Source organism: Myxine glutinosa, chromosome 2, assembly GCF_964187855.1.
Source record: "Myxine glutinosa chromosome 2, kmMyxGlut1.1, whole genome shotgun sequence".
Taxonomy (NCBI): domain Eukaryota; kingdom Metazoa; phylum Chordata; class Myxini; order Myxiniformes; family Myxinidae; genus Myxine; species Myxine glutinosa.
In genome coordinates this window covers 200,211,243-200,231,711 of record NC_136262.1, presented here as the reverse complement: position 1 = coordinate 200,231,711, position 20,469 = coordinate 200,211,243, and the positions used below count along the sequence as shown (strand labels likewise).

Below are 20,469 nucleotides of genomic sequence, written 5' to 3'. Positions count from 1 at the left end.
TGATGGCACGAAACACCTCGGGGTGGTCTTGGGTAATGATCCTAGATAGTAGCAAATAATTGGGCTTGTTTGCTATGGATAATTGCAAAAATGGAAAGGTTTTCTTATGCAACTATCCTATCGTGGAAGAGTCTTAGTTACCCTCGCCAGAGGAGAGGGTATTGCATTTGAGTCCGTTTGTTTGTCTGTTTGTCTGTCTGTCCGTCTATCTGTTTGTTTGTCCGCACAGGATAAATGATTTTCTCTGCAACCGTTGGTTCGATTGACAGGAAATTTTCACCAATTTTCACCATGCAACTACACCTGTTTAACTTGTTAATGAGAACTATGACGTCGTAGATCACGTGGTTTGGTCGCCATCTTGGAAAAATCTGAAAAACTTTGCACCTCTATATATCCGAAAGCGCTGAATAGAAAAAATTGAGACATGGCTCATTGTAAAGAACTCTCCATGGGGAATAAAATGTTAATGATGATGTCATAGGTGCCTCCATTATGACGTCATAAATCGACAAGTACAAAACTTCATCTGATCAAGCTGAAATTTCTTGAGCATAATCTCGGAATAAATTAGTTTTGAAAAAAAACTAAAATGATGACGACATCGGTTACGTGGCTCGGCCGCCATATTTGTTTTAACACAAAAGCCACTGAAAATACATCCTGGCGAGGGTTTGCAATCTCTGATTGCTCTTTTTCTTGTTATTAATAGTTTTGTGGCCTCTACCCTCTGGCACAGATGTTTTCCTGCTGCATCCTTTGTGCAAACTTTTTTTTATCATTACTTCAACAACTCCAGAAGTGCTTTGTGTCTTTCTTTTGGGATGGAATAAGCTCACTGCGACCAGAAGTCCTCAGTTTACCACTGACTGATGGAGGCCAAGGGTTGGTTGATGTAAAGTGCCGGCTTATGGACTTTCGACTGTCGATTGCTCTGTACATGTTATATACATGCCTTTTTCCACCATGCGTCACCGTTGTTCGTCTCCTATTGCAACAGGATGAGAGAAGAGGTTATGACTATGCTCTAATTTTGATATGTCTCTCCCTTCTGGCTTTTATTGGTGTACTAAATGGATGGCAAGCCTTGACAATAACAAGAGCCATACATTTCTACACAAAGCACATGTCGCTTGTGGAGCCTTTGTGTTATAGCCCATATCTTCATGGCATGCCTACTGATAGGTATTTTATTCAGCATTTTGTGGATATAAACGTCATATCAGTTGCAGATCTTATGCCCAAGTGGCAGTTGGCTTGGAGCTGATGGCCTGGAAAGTTTGGTTGGCGTTCGATTCTCCAGATTTGTGGCACGTGTATTATGCAGTGTGCTTCATACCTATGCACAGCTTGTACCTGCTCGGGAGAAAGACCAACAAAGTAATGGATTAGGTACAGACCTAACTAATATCTTCTACCTTTACTGAACTTCTAGCAAGTTTTCCCTTGTAAACTGTTCTCCTTGTACCTCTTAGTGTGGGCTTGAATATAGTCTAGTTTTTTTAAACAGAAGGATTTTTATATGGGTTGTGTCAAATTCCTTTTCCAACGACAAATAATACAGCAGAGGGTTCGACGGAGAAAGCATTTGCCTTGGTTCTCCTTATATTATTTTCACAATTGGAAAGGTTTTTATAACCCTCCTGTACTACCTCCATTGACCTCCAATGGAGGTAGTACATTGGATTTCCCCTTCCAATCATTTGTTTCACCCGTTTTTAAATCTAATGGCAGACGTGTCCATTTGGTTTGCTGATGATTCCACTCTCTGCCGCTCCATATCTCAATCCTCAGATCGGCAGTCTGCAGCCTCTTCACTCTCTGCATACCTGGACAAAATCACAAACTGGTCAAACAAGTGGAACATGTCTTTCAATCCTCACAAATCTCACACTCTTACAATGTCTCTCCGAAAGGACCGACTGGACAACCCTCCCATCTACTTTCTCAACAATCCTCTCCAAGAAGTTCTGTCACTCAAGCTTTTGGGTCTCACTATCTGCCATGATCTTTCTTGGGAAAACCACATTTCCAAGCTGGCCTCCAAAGCCAGTCGCCGACTGGGCATCCTCCGTCGTGCGAAGTCCTTCCTCGGCACACCTGAGCTCCTCACCACATACAAGGCTTTCATCCGCAGCTCAATGGAATACTGTTCCTCCCTCTGGGCTGGTGCTCCTGCCTCACACCTAGCTCGGCTTCACGCTGTTGAAACCAAAGCGTTCAGGATCATTGGAATCTCCCGCGATGAAGCTAACTCCGAGGGCCTTTCACTCTCTCACCAGAGACAGGTTGGTGGTCTTTCTGTCTTCTACCTACTCCTCTCCGGCCTTGCTCCCCCTGCTCTGTCCCCCAAATATTCCTGCAGGACGCACATCTGCCTGCAACCCTCTTATGGTTAAACTGCCAAAATCAAGACTCTCTGCTCACCTTCACTCCTTCATTCCTCTTTTCTCCCGCCTCTGGAACAAACTCCCTCACTCTCTTCAATCCCACTCCTCCCTCCAGGTCTTCAAAACAGCTGTTCACCACCATCTCTTATCTTCCCCCATCCAAAACCTTGATCGTTTCTACCCCCGCTAATTGACCCCAAATTCATCTCCTTCAAATTCTGTTTACTTTCCTGAAAGTCCCTGTATTGTTAATCTCATTTTTCCCGTGTACCCCGCTCCAGCCCTTTCCCTTCCACAGATCTCCCGATGTTCCCGTCTCCACTGTTGTTGTGCTTCCCTCTCTCTCTCCCTCTTGTCTCCCACTCTCTTTATTATATGTTCTGTGTTGGCTCTTACACGAGCCTCGACTTCGTAGACAAAAACAAACAAACGACTTTTTCACTTTTTTCCAGATTGAATGCCAATGGTTAGCTTCTTCGTTTCTTTTTTTTCAGAATTGTTTTGTTAGTTTACGTTTGATTTTCAATACTTCTATGTTCATGTATGTTTCAGAGTTTTCACATGAAAATCGAAACTGTCTTCATCAATGTCCTGCTTGCTCCAGCAAAGATGGCAATAGAGCATCCAAGTCAAGGAAACGGAAACGATTGGCTCAAAGTAAATGATGGAAATGCTTTGTTCTTATTTATGAACAAACCCGCGTCATGTTAAATTGGACTTTGGTTTTTGTTTAGTAACAGAAGTTTCCACAGTTTTAAGCCGAATGGTGTATCAGGGAAGTTTACTGTAAAGTATGAGAAATATCTATTTTGTAACTTTAGGTATGATATATATCTGTGTCTTGATTTTACTTTTCCTGGGGATGAGGAGGTGACTCCTCTTTGGAGTTTAAAAAAAAGGTTTTATAATAAAGTCAGTCTATCAATCTCTCTCCTGTCTAAATAATCTCATCTCACACCTCTCTTCTCCTCTCTTTCTTCTCTTTCTTTTTCTTTCTTTCTTTTTTTTTCTCTCTCTCTCTCTCTCTTTCTCTCTCTCTCTCTCTCTCTCTGTCTCTGTCTCTGTCTATCTCTCTCTCTCTCTCTCTGTCTCTCTCTTACCCCCCCTCCCTCCTAATGAACTGCTTCCATCATCGAGTTACCTCAACATCCTCCTTTCAGCATTTCAAGCTTTTCAATACCGGTTAGGATCCCATTCGTCCTTGTGATGTGGTACCTGACTTTTCCTTGAACCATGATTTATTCATCATGTAGTAAGTAGTCTGTAGCTGTACTGCCAATTCTGTGTTCCCTAGGAACGTATAAATTGCTGAAGGATTTTTGTACGACTGGAGTTCCAAATGTATAGGGAGGGAAAAAAATCAAAAAATCAAACTCCAAACTGGTTTCATAGTCAGGTTTATTTACAAACGATGCTAAAAATGAATACACTACAAATTACTTGCATCACCTGTTCCTTACAATACACCTCGAGGCTGGAAAAAATGGAAGAATTTGTCCCCAACCAGACCTTGACGTACAACATACCATGACATGGCCTGGCAGGTGCAGGCAACACACACGGTGTCCACACAACAAACTTGCATTTACCCTAAATCACCCGAGGCACAAAGTTGTGGAGGAAAATGTGACCCAAAAATGTCGACCGAGCGTGTTCCCTCTTACCCCATGGAATTTCAAGTTTTCATCTCCTGGGTTGGGGTTATTTCCAAGCATATCCACGAGATTTATACAGACCAAAACATCTCCATCCATGAAGCAAATAGTGACATTCAATCAGATATTGTTGGTACTGTTAGAATTTTGGTGCAAACACAAAATGGTCGGTGAGGAGGGGGGAAATGAGGTTGGCGAGTTGGTTTTGGGGGGGGGGGTGGGGGTTGGGGAGGTAGGAAGAGGGTTGAGAGGAGGGGAGTGGGAGGGTTGGAGCAGAGTCCCTATATAATGGGAGTAGCGACGACTTGCAATTTAATGTCATTTTGTTTCCATCGAGACTACAAAAACTGGCGGAGGGTACTGAACCCGAGCCCATTATGAATGAAGCGTATTGTGTCCGTTTTCTAATCAAGCTCTTTCTCTGTGACAGAAAGGAAGATGATATTACTTTGTGATTATATTACTAACATCTATTTGGGGAACAGCACGCACGTTGATGAATCACGCTCACTGCGACACAGTTTGTAGTTGGGTCAGGATTCAAACCCAAGATAAACGGCTAAGAGACGTGTGCGCACCTTTAGGCCATCCTGCCTGCCCCTTGAGAAGATATGGACAGGGAAAGTTTTTCTTTGCAATCAAATAGAAGAGGATATAAGAGATTTGGAAAGAACAAAGAAGGAATAAAAGAGAGCTGCATTTAAAACTAGAACGGGCACTCGGTAGAGCGCATACCTTCGCCGCAGCTACTGTTCTGTACTTGGCATGGGAGTGTAGGGAACAGAACAGTGAACAGTTTGGTGCTGATTTCATGCAAATCGGATAAGAATTGACCGAGTTATGACAAAAAACGCACATTTTGCAAGGTCGTGACCCCCCTGACCTTTGACCCCCAACCGCTAACAAGGGTAATGTCTTCACTGGGTCATGTCGTATATCACAAGATCGGGCATTGAATTCTGAACATTTTGGCATTAGTTGCATGCCAATTGGATAAAAATTGACCGCGCTATGGTAAAAATACGATTTTGACCTTTTCGTGACCTTGACCTTGACCTTTGACCCGATTGCTCCCAAAATCTAATCAAATGTGTCCCGTATAATAACCAATCATCCCACCAAATTTCATGCAATTCGGTTGAATACTTTTTGAGTTATGCGAATAACATACACACACACACACACACAGACATACAAATAAATACACAGCGATCAAAACATAACCTTCCGCTTTTGCGAAGGTAATGAAGATGAGCTACAACTGAAGGAGTTTTTTCCCCACTCTTCATTTATTTTAACATAAGTACTGTGCCACTGAAAACATGTATGTGCATGTAATCCTTCGTTACCTCCGCTACCGAAGGTGGACGGAGGTTATGTTTTCACCCCTCTCTGTCTGTGAGCGGCATATCTCAAAGTTGCGGACGGATTCGGACAAAATTTGGTGGACAAGTTGAGTTTGTGACAAGAGCGAAATGATTAGATTTTGGTGAACATCCGGATCCTATAATTTTAAAGTGATTCTTCTCCATTGAGAGATAGGGCCAAAAACGATACATAGCAGGATATCTCAATGTTATGGGCGGATTCGTACAAAACCTGGTGGACAGGTTCGGTGTGCGACAAGGACATATCGATTTGATTTTAGTGAAAATCCGAATCCGGATACGAGGATTTCTTTAATCAAGTGATTCTTCACCATTGAGTGATAGGGCCAAAAACGATACATAGCAGGATATCTCAATGTTATGGGCGGATTCGTACAAAACCTGGTGGACAGGTTCGGTGTGCGACAACGACATATCGATTTGATTTTAGTGAAAATCCGAATCCGGATAAGAGGATTTCTTTAATCAAGCGATTCTTCACCATTGAGTGATAGGGCCAAAGACGATATATAACACGATATCTCAAAAAAGTTGTGGACGAGTTATGACAAAACTTGGCGGACGAATTGGTCAGGTGACGAGAGCAAGCCGCTTCGATTTTGGTGAAGGTCCGAATCCAGATGAGGCCTATCAGTGGAATACAAAACGCAAATTTTTCAGCCTCGCGGAGATATGCGCTCCATCGAGTGTGTTCTAGCTCTTTTCTGTTTTCATTAAATGTCTCATTAACCATGTCATATCGTTAAGCAATGTTAACTGCAACATTTAAACAAATTCGAATAAATAAATAAACAAATTTGCGTTGCAGACACACAAGTGAGGTGTTCACTTGTAAGCAATTTTTCCAGGATGTTCTTGAGATGCCATCAATGATCAATTTATGCATTTTATGAGTTATACCAAACTACAATAACGATTGCAGCACCGCACATAAATGTACACACACTCGACTTCAACTTAGCTTGCACAGAAACCGCCCAACGTCAGTTTCCATCTCAGACGAATAACTTTATTATTTGCAATTTCTTCTTCCTTTTTCAGCATTTTAAAGTATTTTCCTTTCTATCCATTTTGAAACCCTTCTCTGATCGATTGGTGCATCCAATGGCACAGCATCCTGTCACTTTAAACAAGATGATGAGTTATAGGTGAAAACAAAATGGTGCCCGCGACCCAATTGATCAGAAATCTCTGTGACATGCCACGTCACTCCTCCTAGTATGTAGGGACTCCATGTAGGAAGAGAAATGAATGAGTGTGGGTGGAGAAAGAGGGGAAACAAAACAGATTGAGAATACGAGCTGCAGCCTCACATGTGTCTGCGGTGACGATACTTAGGACAATCCGGGCTTTGGACGACGTTTTGGACACGACTACAACTGACGGACAAGACAGAGAGTAAACCCGGAGACCAATTCACAAGGGGTTTCATTGGTGTTTGCACCAGTAATACAGAGCCAAATACGGTTTGGTCATTCGGTTATTCCGATCGCTATCATGCGCAATGGAAAATGTGTCGGTTGAAGATTGGTCGTGCCAAATATTGTGGATTTGCCTCATTGAATGAAGTGAAATAGGTTAAAAGCGACAACCAATAAAAAAATGTGACATTCAAAACGAGACAATGACATCACATTGGCAAAACATGTCTGACATAAAAGTTTGGCTATTTCACACCAGACACACTGGCTGGTCCTACAGTGAAGGGAATTGGCAGAGGTCATGTTCTGGTCGATTAGGGAGTGGGGTTAGGGGGTGACGACCTCAAATGACTTGATAGTTGTGGACGACGGGAGGGTCAAATCCATTGGCCAAGTCTTATGCCGTGCACAATGAAAGTTCCATAACATTGAATGATGACGTCGAATGATTCAGACATCACAGAAGGAAAACAAATGAATTAATTACTATTCGGTCCCAAAGAATCCATTTAAAATTGGAGAACAGGGAAAGGGCAATCCGTTTGGCAGGTCCGCGAAGCCGAGACGTTGCGCAGGAAGCAATTGGAAATCGCAATCACGATGTGTATGATTAAAGCCTTAAATATGGAACACAAATTAAGAGTTGGTGGAGGAGGAGAAGAAGAAGAAGAAGTGGGTCGTGGAGGAGGAAGAGGAGGAGAGGGTAGGGAGAGAAGGTCCCTGAAGACGTGATGTATGTAAACATCCTGAAACAACAATAGATGGGAATTAGAGGCAGTGATGTTGGCATTTGCGACAGGGGCTACTTAACACGCTGAGACAACTGATGAAAGGGCCATTTGGCAAACTTGATGCCGCGGGAAAACCCCAGACAGCCATGTTTGTTTTTGAACCTGTCACCAGGCGACGTCACAGAGGAGAGGAAGGGTCCAGTGCCCAACATTGGACCTAATTAAATAGTTCCTGGGTGGCATCATGTAGAGGAGGTGGGACAGCCAAGGTGAAGTAGTACAAGGGGTGAGAAATTGTCCATTTATTTAAAAAACATTCCGACAAAGTCAACGGGTCTGTGCTGACAAGAGGACGAATCGAACATCCAACGAAACGTTGCAGAAAGATCTTTCAGAAAATAAACAAGTAGGGCCTACCGTTAAACAAAACCGATGGGATTCATGGAAGCAGCAACAAGAAACAACGCCGGAGCCTTGTTCGCGCTCAGGAAACCCCTCAGCATGGTACAAGTTGTAGAGCAAAAGGGATGATACGAAAAGAATGGCAAAATGAAAACTTCCAAACGAGAACGATTTGTTGAAACCAAAATCAAACCACAATTGAGCAAACACGTTATTTGAGCATTTTAATTGGAAGAATTTAGCCGAGGCCTTACACTTGCGCACAACTCCACCTAGGTTGGGCCATGCTTGCTTGGTGCTAATCTCACACGGTCACCGCACAGCAAGGAATGGCAGAGGTAGCTTTAGAACACATTCAAACCACCACATCGCCAATTGCACTCCCACCCCCAAAAAAAATAAAATTCTTGCGAAGACATTTTTCCTCGGTAAATTTTTATTTTAGATTAATTTTAATTTTTAACATAAGATACGGCGTTAAGGAAGGTGAGGGACACATGCAATTAACCACAAGATGTTCCACAGGAATGTAACCAAAAAATATTGGGGTGATCGTCTGGGGAGATGTTGAGGAGGGGAAAAGAGGAGGAGGGGAAAAGCGAAGGAGGGGAAAAGCGAAGGAGCAGGTGAAAAGAGGGGGAAGAGGAGGAGAGGAGGAGAGGAAAAGAGGAGAACGGGAAAAGAGGAGGAGCAGGAAGAGGAGGGGAAAAGAGAAAGGGAGAAAAGGAGGAGCAGGAAGAGGGGGAACGAGGAGGAGCAGGAAGAGGAGGGGAAAAGAGAAGGGGAGAAGAGGAGGAGGAGGAGAAAAGAAGAGGAGGAGGCGGAGGAGGAAAAAGAGGAGGGGGGAAGAGAAAGAGGAGCAGGGAGAAAGAGGAGGGGGAAATGAGGATGAGGAGGGGAAAAGAGGAGGAGCAGGGGAAAAGAGGAGGGGCATGAGATGGAGGAGGACGAGGAGAAAAGAGGAAGATGAGGAGGAAGGGGAGAGTATGGAGAGGAGAAAAAGTGTGGATGTGTGAGCGAGCCTGATAAAAACAACAAACGAAGCAGACAAACGTGACGTGGAGTACAACTAAGACAGAGGAGTTTAAAGCATCATTGAACAAAACCCGCAATGTGTTCCATTTAAAAGACCCTGGAAATGTCTCGCACAATTTTAAATTGCAAACTCTTTCGAACTCCCATACCAATGTGCAACACGCACACGCGCACACACACACACACACACACACACACACACACACACACACACACACACACACACACACACACACACACACACACACACACCATGTGGTTTATGGCTTTACATCTTAGGCTGAAAATATACACAAGTAGCCTGGCAAAAAAGAAAATTACAAAATAAATGTAAACAGGAAACATTCACATACTTTACAGTTAAATCTAGGTAACTGGGCAGGGAGGGTTGGATGATGTCTGAGTCATTGCTGCCATGTCACACGTCCACCATTTTGAAATGAGGATCCCACAGCAAAGATCGAAGCTGGTGGAGATTACATACCAACGTCTCGAAGCACCTCGTCTCTCACCAAACATCACCACCCACCAAAACAAGGAATGCCTCATTGTTCCCAGGGTGTATGGAAGGATGGGGGGTGAGGGGGAGCTACATGGCCTGAGCATGCCCGGTAATGTTCACAAAAACAACAGACAGCTTCTAGGAATGTCCACGCTAAACGAATCGGAGCAATAATGAAGAACAATAAGACGACAGATTACGAAATAAAATACCCACAGATATCCCACGCGGGGTGCAAGCAAGTAGGCCTGCACACAAGTACAAGTGCACTACCTCGGGGCAAGAGAAAAGAGCCATTTGAGATGATCGTCGCTATCACCGTGTGACAAACACAAGCTCTGCTGAGGGGGGAAATAAAATAATAGAGAAGTAAAAAGTGATGACGAGAGGAGCCTGCCGTTAACCTCAAAGCAGGCAGAAGTCTTGATTCGAGAATTCGGACGTTCACCATCGAACAACCGATGGCCGCTTCGCGTGTAAACCACTCATTTGCCAGAGGTTTCAATAGTCCGCCTTTTGGCATCATAGCAGAGCACATACGTCGTGCCCTCAAGCCTTGGCCCAAGAACCTCTCGAAGACCGTCCACTCAGTCCTGGTTCTCTTCCTCCTCGTCACTGCTGCCAAAACAGACCTGCCGAAAAGGCCGGGGCACCACCAGGCAAGGGTGAAAGGAAGGATTGCAATTGCGGTTGGCACGATGAGAAATAATCTGCAATTGCGGCCATCAACAACAACAACAAAAATAATGCAGATGAGATGTGGTCTGCTGGTGGAGGTGAAAAGGCCAGCGTGGAGGGAGGTGTACGTGGGGAGGGGATATGGCCACTGCAAGCTGAAGCAGCAAGCATGGATGCCGGAAGGACTCATGCCGCTGCACGAAGGGCAGGATGGATAGCCCTTCATTAGGACAAAGTCTCTCTGCCTCACTGTATCTTTTGCTCCGGCATCAGCTGCCTCATACCCATCTCACATCATCCTCCCTCTGCAGAAGAGGTCTATCATGAAGAAGATGCATTATGCAAGTTGCCCTCATGGCTGGTAGGTGAACTCGCCTTGCCCTGAGGTTCACTGTCGTCGCTAGTCCGAGGCTGAAACAGCAACAGGAATAACAGTCATTTCCTCCTGTGTATGTACTCCGTTCGATTAACACTACACCCTCCTAAACGACTTCACGAGCACCACGCTACCTTTCACGTCGCGAAACGGACGATTTCAATGCCTTTCATTTACAGATTGCCCCGCTTCTCCATTAACTTACGGGCCTGTCTGAAAGGCCAAGGAAAGTGCAGGGCTCATGCAAGCGATATGCAATGGGAACAGGCAATTGTGCATTGTGGGTAATGGTGATAACGGCAGGTTCAAATTTGTACATCAGTGCGCATCGCAGGTCAAATGCACAGAATGGAAGAGAGCAAAGTGAAGAGCAAAAGCATGGCTGGGATGGGATGGGATGGGATGGGATGGGATGCATACGGTTAAAATGAAATAAAATAAAATGAACAAAAAACAAAGGGGAGGTTTAAGAATGCCATTGCAAACATTGTAGTTTTTGCGCACGTGTAACACGGCTGTAAAAGAGAGTTTGTCCACACAAGTGAGACTTTAGCTTAGGAGATTCATTACAGACTCAAATATGTTCTTTCCTTCACCGATATCGCCACAAGTGAGAGACGTCTTACAACATGGCACTTTCTTTGACTATATGGAATATTGACATTGATGGCATATGCCGGTTACATAACATGCCCTAAATACATTTTTTCCACCGAAGGCACAAAGAAAAAGCCTCCACTCTCTAAGAGACGAGCATGTGTCGAAAGCTGGAGGAGTGACGTGTGCACTGATTATGTCTTCCTAACTCTAAGGAAGTGCTTCTGCAAATGGTCTTATATCAGAGGGCTGGTGCTTCCAGGGTAATGCACCGTGAGGAAGCAAGTAGGGTCATTGATGCGGACATGCGCACCCGCACACACACACACACACGCATGCACGCACACACCTCCCCTTAGGGGAATGGCTGAGGCTGCATGCTCTGCGGAAATGGGTGACTCGTTTGATTTACCTGCATGTGCATGAAACGATCAAGAAGTGCCAAGGGATGCTGACCAAGCCTAGCGACAATGAGCGACCTCACCAATAAAGTACATGTTGCAAGTGACATTGTTGTCATGACGATTTAAAATATCGATAACCTTAGTTGTTTAGTTCCATGCTTTATACTCGGCTATCGACGAGGTTGACTGCCATAAACATTTACAAAACATTACTTTAAGTACATTTTGAGCCTTCAAGTGTAACCAAAGCTCACACGTTGGACTTGTGCATGGAGCTTGGGCAATGCTCGAGAGATGATGACATTACGAGCATTACGAGGCATTACGAGGTCATATTTTCACATGTATATCAACATTAGGAAACGACGACAAAAACGAACGCAGTGCATGGGATTCACGAGGATTTACCGGTTAGGCAAACGGAAAGCCTTGCCAACGAGTGGCTTCAATGGTGCACCACCAAAGTGTATTCAATCAGCCAGATTGAACAAAGCACCATTGAACAGACAAATCCCTTCAAAGGTCCCAAATAAACAGGCCGGCCAATTAAAACCTCACTGGCGAATCAATGCTTTGATGCAAATCAAACAAACCTCCGAACATTATTGCCCAATCTTGTTTCTCACCCGCTGTGCCAGATGTAGCAAGCAAACAACTCAACACTTACAGGTACCGACGACAGCCGTTCAGATTAACAAAATAGTCGTATTTCAAAGTGTTCCTTTGAAGAGGGGAGGGATGTAAAAAGGTTTTCCGGCCACAGCCAACTTAGTGGAACTTGGTACAGATGCTGTCTGTTTCCTGATGCTATTTTGCCGAAGCCTTGAGAATGAATGATCGTTTTAAGGCCATTTTCCCCGCTAGAGCAGGGGTTGGCCTTGCGGGCCCCATGACAATCATGGTTCCCTGTTTGAGGCAATGTTTTTATGGCCGGATGCCCTTCCTGACGCCAACCCTTGGCCACGCTCTTACGAAGCGCAGTGATACGGTGTACCTATTCTAAACCGGGGTACACACCGGGATCATTCATCCCAGCAAGCTGGTACTCGATTTGCCGACCTTGGAAGGATGACAGGCTGAGTCAACCCCCCCTGGTGTTAATTTAGCGATCGACCGAGATTCGAACCCAGGATCCTCGGATCCCAAGCCGGCACCTTAACCGCTAAGCCAACACCAGGCGTTGCCGAAGCCTTTAGAAAAGGGGAAAAAACTTTTTGACCGCCTATTGCATGATTATTCCATATATCTTTTAAAAAGAAAGTGCGTCTTACAAGTAAGGAGTAAGTAAGTGTTGATTTTGTTGTTTACATGCATCGCACGGTGCTTTCCAGCCTCAGCTCTGGATGTGTGCCAACCTGGCGGCTGAAGAGCCGTTGCAGTAGGCCCCTCTTGGTCTTGGGTGGCTGGGGCGGCAGGTTTTCCTCCAGATCTTCAGGCAAATGGTCTGCGCTGAATACGTTTAGCTCCTTAAAGCATTCAGTCTCGATCATCTGCGATCACAATCAATGTACTGTTGGCATTACAGGTAATATGACATTACAGGCCTGCATTATCTGCTGGTTCCAATAGCCAGCAATTATCTGATAAACCAGGAAGGAACTGCAATGTGCCACTCATGTAGGTACAGGTTCACCGCTACACTTTAGTGGATGTGCCCTGGAAACACGACTGTTGAATGCAAAATTAATCAAACACAAGTCATTTAAACAGACTACCACGCACCTCGTTCTGCCACGGGATGGAGACACTGCCGGTGGAGAACTTGGAATAAAAATCGTCATCTGCCGGGTCCAAGTTCACACCCTTCACGGTAGAGAACTGCTCAATGTCGAGGACATCCTTGCAGTACACGGCACGTGGCTGTGCCATGCGGGGAGAGCGCATGCGTATGATGGTTCACAGTGAAAAATGGGAAATGATAAATGGTAGTATTTGCAGTCACATAATCTTACGGGAACAAAAGCACAAGACAGATTATATACTTGAGTAAATAGAGAAATTTGAATATGTCTATCTAAAAGCCTTAATGGGAAAACAAACAACCTTAAGATTCTTTAAAGAGGATGAAGTCCTGTATTTAGCCTATGGTGCCCATAACCAATTTACTTTACATGTACAGAATGACCCCAAAAAAGTGGGCCCTGGGAAAAGTTTAATAACTTCAGAATTGTCCAATTCAAACTTAACAAAATTTGCAGATCATAAAACTCACTCAGTCAAGTAGCACTGAAAATTGCAGTTATCATTATCAGAGGGCCACACATTGAGCAAAGTTATTGATGACTTCTATGCACTGTTATCATAATTCCCCTCAAAGCTTTCTTTTCTGATGTTAAGCTCTTGACAGCGGTGCCAAAGATATTTATTGGGATTGCGGGCAACTGAGTGAGCAACGGCAGTGATATTCTCGGCTGACCTTCCTGATTTTGGTCAGCCAAGTGGCCTCCTCTGTTTGGTGAATTCACGACTGTGACATGTTGTCTATTTTTATGGCGTAGCGCGCAGGGTAATGCCGTCTCGATGCCCCCACAAACGTACACCAATCAGAGGTGAGGATCTGGTCACATGACAGGGGGACAGCGTTTAGTAACCACTACAGTTGCATATTTTACTAAAAGGAAATATAATAACCTTCCGTGGAACGTTTTGGGGTCCCAGTGGGTCTCGTTAGGTAAGTAGGAGGTTTCAGAAATTCCTCAATACAATTATGATTTTGAAATGCGATCGACACAGACCTTGCTTCCGAATCCGGAAGTAAACAAATGATGATTCGCTGGCTTGATAATTTCTCAATACAATATATTTTGATATATATTTATACTATAGTATAAATTTGTGATTGGAATGATGAATGATGCTGTTTGGAATGAAAACATAGAGATATCGAGTTTAAAGCAGAATGAGGAAATGACGTACTGGTTTTCATCCGTAACATTCGCGGATTCCCCATTTGCAGTTTCACCATTGACTGGATATAGCAACATTAAGACTAGGTATGTTGTTGTGAAAGTCCTTCATAAACCTGCTGTCAATACCTGACTTTCGACTAAAGGTGGCACAGGAATGTGGAATTTATTGGTTCACTGTTTCCTATTCACGGTTTTTTTTACCCAAGTCATTCACGAACCGGCTGTCCATGCCTGATAGTCAGAGAGCCTACTACACTCTATTTCAACCCATAGCATACAAAAGGTTTGACCCCCTAGAGTTGTTGGGGGTATCAAGCTGAGTAAAAAAAAGTATGTAAGATTGACCCCCCCTGCTGGAACTAGTCACCAGACCCCCCTAAAATGACCCCAATAATGGGTTATTTCAACCCATCTCATACATGGACCAAATTTGGTTACAATATAGTGTCATGTCAGGACATTACAAAAATGTCAAATCTAACAACTTACCCTGCTGGAAAGGTGATGTTAGACCCCCCGCAAAGTACCCCCCAAAATGGGTTATTTCAACCCATCTCATACATGGACCAAATTTGGTCACAATATAGTGTCATGTTAGGACATTACAAAAACATCAAATCTAACAACTTACCCTGCTGGAAAGGTGATGTTAGACCCCCCGCAAAGTGCCCCCCCCTAAAAACGGGTTATTTCAACCCATCTCATACATGGACCAAATTTGGTCACAATATAGTGTCATGTCAGGACATTGCAAAAACATCAAATCTAACAACTTACCCTGCTGGGTAGGTGATGTTAGACCCCCCCCCCCCCCCGGCCCCAAAGTACCCCTGTTTCAAGCCATCGTTTACATGAACCAACTTCGGTCACAATCATGTCATCAGGATATTACAAATTATCAAATCTAACAACTTACCCTGCTGGAAAGGTGATGTTAGACCCCCCGCAAAGTGCCCCCCCCTAAAAACGGGTTATTTCAACCCATCTCATACATGGACCAAATTTGGTCACAATATAGTGTCATGTCAGGACATTGCAAAAACATCAAATCTAACAACTTACCCTGCTGGGTAGGTGATGTTAGACCCCCCCCCCCCGGCCCCAAAGTACCCCTGTTTCAAGCCATCGTTTACATGAACCAACTTCGGTCACAATCATGTCATCAGGATATTACAAATTATCAAATGTAACAACTTAACAGCTTAAGACATGTCTGTACATTGACATACATCATCATTTAATGCCCCTAGTTTAGTAAAAGTATGCAAATGACCTTGCTAGGCCCTCCTTGGTAATATTTTTTGTAAACTACGGAAGCCAATAGAGGACAACCAATAAAATATTGTTGATGCACTTATAATAGCATGACATGATCAAATATAATATAATAATAGAAGCCTGAATGAAACCAATCAGAGATGATTGACTTGTAGGCATACTATCCTAAATTTCATGAGCATTATATGGTCAAATAGCAAATACATTTTGTATTTAACTTTCACAGATACTGAACGAGCCCCTCCTTGAGGAACTGCATATTCTAGATTTTCCAGTTTTTAAGCAACATGCTTTCATATAGTAAGTATGGAAACTTAATCTGAAGAATTTATGTTTTCCTCTTGACATTCCCCTCTTCTTTTGGTTAATATAATGATAACAAAGTTGATATTTGTTCCACATTAGAGGATATTAAAATGTTTAACAATCAAACATTATTTGAAATGCATTGGTTTGATAATTTAAAATGTTTAATCTTATTACAAAGATTAACTAATAAAGCTCAGAAGCCTCTTACAATGGAGATTAATAGTTAAATCAAACTTCTATACTTGTAGTTGTAACTTGTAGTGTGTATGCTGATTTCATTAACCAACACTTGTAGTGTATGCTGATTTCATTAACCAACACTTGTAGTGTATGCTGACTTTATTTGATTTGTGATATTAATTTTCAGATACAGATGGACTCTGACAGAGATACCACAATGGATACAGTAAAAAAGAATGTACAAGGTACAAAATTACATCCCTTATATTTTAAGAATTTGATGATGCACATTGGCCCGTTTGAAATTTGATGTTGCAATGATGCTGGTGTGAAAGGAATGCAAGTCACTCTGAAATATAAGTCCACCCTCCTATCCTTGATTTAAAAGTAAGCTTGATGCTCAGTATTGCATAGAGATGACTCCCTTAACCTCACCACGCAAGGTTTACCTATTTCATGTATATTCCGGGGGGGGGGGGGGGGGGGGGCTTTTATTCCTTCCACACAGGTTCAAATTATGACAAATTGAACATGACCAACACAAGCCTCAACAAATTTGCTTACCATATATTTCTTTTGTTTTCTTTTGTTTTCCTTAATTATTTTGTGTTAATGCAGGTCCCATTTGTTCACTGCACGGGGAAGGGACAAGCAAAGCTGTAGATCATGGTGCTATTATTCTCTTCACACCCGACACTTTAAAGAGATGCACAAATATTCTAGAAGTACGAAAGCGTTGTTCTCTAAAGTATGCAGATAGTGTGTTACCTGAAGAGGTAGATGGTATGCTCTGTTAGAGGTAGATCATGATGTCTTCCCTAAAATAAGAGCTCTGTTGCTGACAGGAAGTCATGTTTCGTTTATGTTTGAGTCTTGTGATAATATAGTAATCCTCATTGACTGATGGTGAGTTTATATATTTGAAGTATCATGTATTTTGTGTGTAGATTGTTTTGAGGAAGGGTCTAACATCACCCACCTTTTCCAGAAGGGTAACGTTAGATTTGTTATATTTGTACATCGTGACCAAATTTGGTTCGTATATGCAATAGGAGATTGCGGGGGGTCTAACATCACCTACCCAGCAGGGTAAGTTGTTAGATTTGATGTTTGTGTAATGTCCTGACATGACACTATATTGTAACCAAATTTGGTCCATGTATGAGATGGGTTGAAATAACCCGTTTTTAGGGGGGGGCACTTTGCAGGGGGTCTAACATCACCTTTCCAGCAGGGTAAGTTGTTAGATTTGATGTTTTTGTAATGTCCTAACATGACACTATATTGTGACCAAATTTGGTCCATGTATGAGATGGGTTGAAATAACCCATTTTGGGGGGTACTTTGCGGGGGGTCTAACATCACCTTTCCAAGAGGGTAAGTTGTTAGATTTGACATTTTTGTAATGTCCTGACATGACACTATATTGTAACCAAATTTGGTCCATGTATGAGATGGGTTGAAATAACCCATTATTGGGGTCATTTTAGGGGGGTCTGGTGACTAGTTCCAGCAGGGGGGGTCAATCTTACATACTTTTTTTTACTCAGCTTGATACCCCCAACAACTCTAGGGGGTCAAACCTTTTGTATGCTATGGGTTGAAATAGAGTGTAGTAGGCTCTCTGACTATGAAGTCAAATAATTTACCACTTACATTATTTGCTAACTGCTAACTGCAGGTATCCCCACCCAGGTCATACTATCCTCTTCAACTAAAGTATCAAACAAGCCTGGCTACTCTGTTAGACTATCAGTCCTTTTTTTCACAAACCTTTGAATTTGAGACTTGTTGCAAAATGTGCGCAGAACAGACACCTTTTCTGTAAGAACGAATTTGTTCACGGATAGTTTTCCACAGAAAATGACTTTTCTTCACGTGTCCATGCCAAGGCACGTAAATCGCACAGATTGAATAAACTTGGCAGATACACACTCCCTTAACTCAGTTTAGACATCCTGAAAAAGGAAAGATTGAATGAAAACTTACATTTCCTGGGGCCACTTTTTTGGTTCACCCCAATTTGTTCTGACCTGCCTCATTTAAAATCCCTGTGCTGCTTATTCGATGTGGAAGCATGCTGTGATGCCTTTGCTTCTGGATGTGTGCATTTTTCCAGATTAAAGGGAATTATTTTAAAGGGGGTGGAGGAGAGGACTGCCCGTGCAAGTGATCGGCGTGCCATGAAAGCAAATTACTTCAAGTCATAACACCATTTTAGAGCTTCTTTTTTTTCTTCTTCTGAACAGTCATCAATCACAAAAAAAGTTTCCAAGTGGGTATCATTCCATAAAATGTCATGCACCAAATATTGTTTCATGGCCAGTGGTACTGGGGCATGGCTGTGTGAGAGTTCAGTAGGTAGATAAGTCATGTAAAGTTTGCCATTTTATGAAGACTGTTGTACAGACAAACGTTATACCACAACCCCAAGAGAACGCTCTAAAGAACCTGTTGGGCAGTATACACCGAAATTAAAGCAATAGTCTCACATTTGATATCGTCTTTGATACTCTTTACAATCCCTCCACCTGTGTCTATTGAATTTGCTCTTACATCTGGAACGAATGGAGCATCCACCTTGCCAGCCTCCAGACGCTTGAAGTTGATATTGCAGAAGAAGGGGTGGGCCTTGACCTCTGTGGCCCTGGAACCCCGGCAACCAAGCCTCTCCCGGTAGTCTTTAATGAGGAGCTGAAATAGCAGAGTTGCAGAAGAAAAGAAGAAGAGGAAACCAAAGATTATCAAGCTTTGTTTCATGAATAACTTTTCACATTATTAATCCATATGGATATCTAGAGCTTAAAATATGAACAGGCAATACAACGCTTACCACAAGACAATGCGCTTTACAATGCAATGCCTCAGTGACAGATTACAGTAGATCAGAGAACAAATGTGCACTCGTGCACTCACAAAGAGCTGGTACTTTCGTACTCATTTCGTACTAATGGTACTCATGCACTCACAAAGGGCTTTTCATGTTCCTTCGGTAATGTGCGAGGCTAACAAGTCATCCAATAAATTCCCACATCCACATTTATCATGTACAATATGTTTGGAATGGTTCGTATATGGTAAAAGCCAACCTATCAATCCGGTTGGGCGCACTAGTCGAGCCCGTAGGCCTTGTAGCATACCCCAACCACAGGCGGTACAGGTAAACACACTCAGGAACAGGCATACAAAACTTTGACATAATCCACATTCAGAGTACCAAATCAAATTATGCTTAAGTCAAGTGAAATGTGTTATGAATACATAACCATCCGACAACTTTGTCGAATTGTGCTTAAGACAGTTTGGGAGTGCAATATTGAAGTGAGTCTGTATGCGGACATGCACGCATGGACTACAACATGCTGTTAATTCTATCAAAAGTGTATCATCCTGAACCGAAAGTGGGAACATCACACGTCAACATGGAGACAAACCTGCATGCACACGTTAAGCGCTTCTTGAGAAAACTTGTCGGAGAACTTGGGTTCGCTCTCACGTACTCGCCGGTCCACTTCCTCTCGCTTCACCTTCTCTTTACGGGCACGGAATGGGGAATGACCCTCAATCATCTCGTAGATAAGGCACCCCAGGCCCCACCAATCGGGACTGAATGTGTACCGTTCATTGTTGATGACCTCTGGCGCTTGGGGTTTGATAGCGGAAGGAAGGAAGGAAGGAGATCACGAGGTTGAATAACGATTAAAAATGAGAATCGAATAGTTCTTGTCTTGATCCAGGTTAATTTCGGCATCTTCACAAAGTTTAATTAAAATGAGAACAAGTTAAGTATGTTTTTACAAAGGAAGCACTTAGGAAGCAAATTAATTTTTTTAGGTAAGTTAAAAGCAAGTAGTTAACAAAAAACTAAGTTCCAGTGGGTGCAAAGGGTTACCATTTCTAATGACAACACAAGAGGTTCCAGGGAACCTGAACTCAACTGGTCTATATCAATATGGTTAGAATATGCATAATGGAACCACAAACTGTATAGTTTATATGTGCTAAAGAGGTACAGTAACGTTGAAGGTATCTCATGTTTAAACAGGAAACTAGAAAAAATTGAGTTTTAAGTGACGCATTAAAAGTAAAACTACAATTACTTTTCTCAGATTTCAGACTTAAATTTATTTAGAAAGACTTGGTCAAACAATATACATGTATGGTATTGAATCAAGATATGTTGAATATTTCAATAGATGTGTTCAACAGGGTTT

General features: G+C 42.9%; 1 protein-coding gene across 2 annotated transcripts in view; it reads right to left on the bottom strand.

The window, feature by feature from the left end:
* Positions 1–3,771: 3,771 nt before the first annotated feature.
* Positions 3,772–20,469, bottom strand: part of LOC137420935 (G protein-coupled receptor kinase 5) — a 276,186-nt gene continuing 259,488 nt past the window's right edge. Inside the window, exons 12-16 of one of the 2 annotated variants that reach the window (XM_078772160.1) lie at positions 19,690–19,898; positions 18,812–18,949; positions 13,302–13,439; positions 12,935–13,069; positions 3,772–10,613 (exon numbers count right to left, since the gene is read on the bottom strand). In XM_078772160.1, coding sequence (XP_078628286.1) covers positions 10,524–10,613; positions 12,935–13,069; positions 13,302–13,439; positions 18,812–18,949; positions 19,690–19,898 — 710 coding nt within the window. In that variant the 3' untranslated portion in view covers positions 3,772–10,523. The remainder of the gene's footprint in view (positions 10,614–12,934; positions 13,070–13,301; positions 13,440–18,811; positions 18,950–19,689; positions 19,899–20,469) is intronic. The other variant, XM_078772161.1, reaches the window with a different exon arrangement.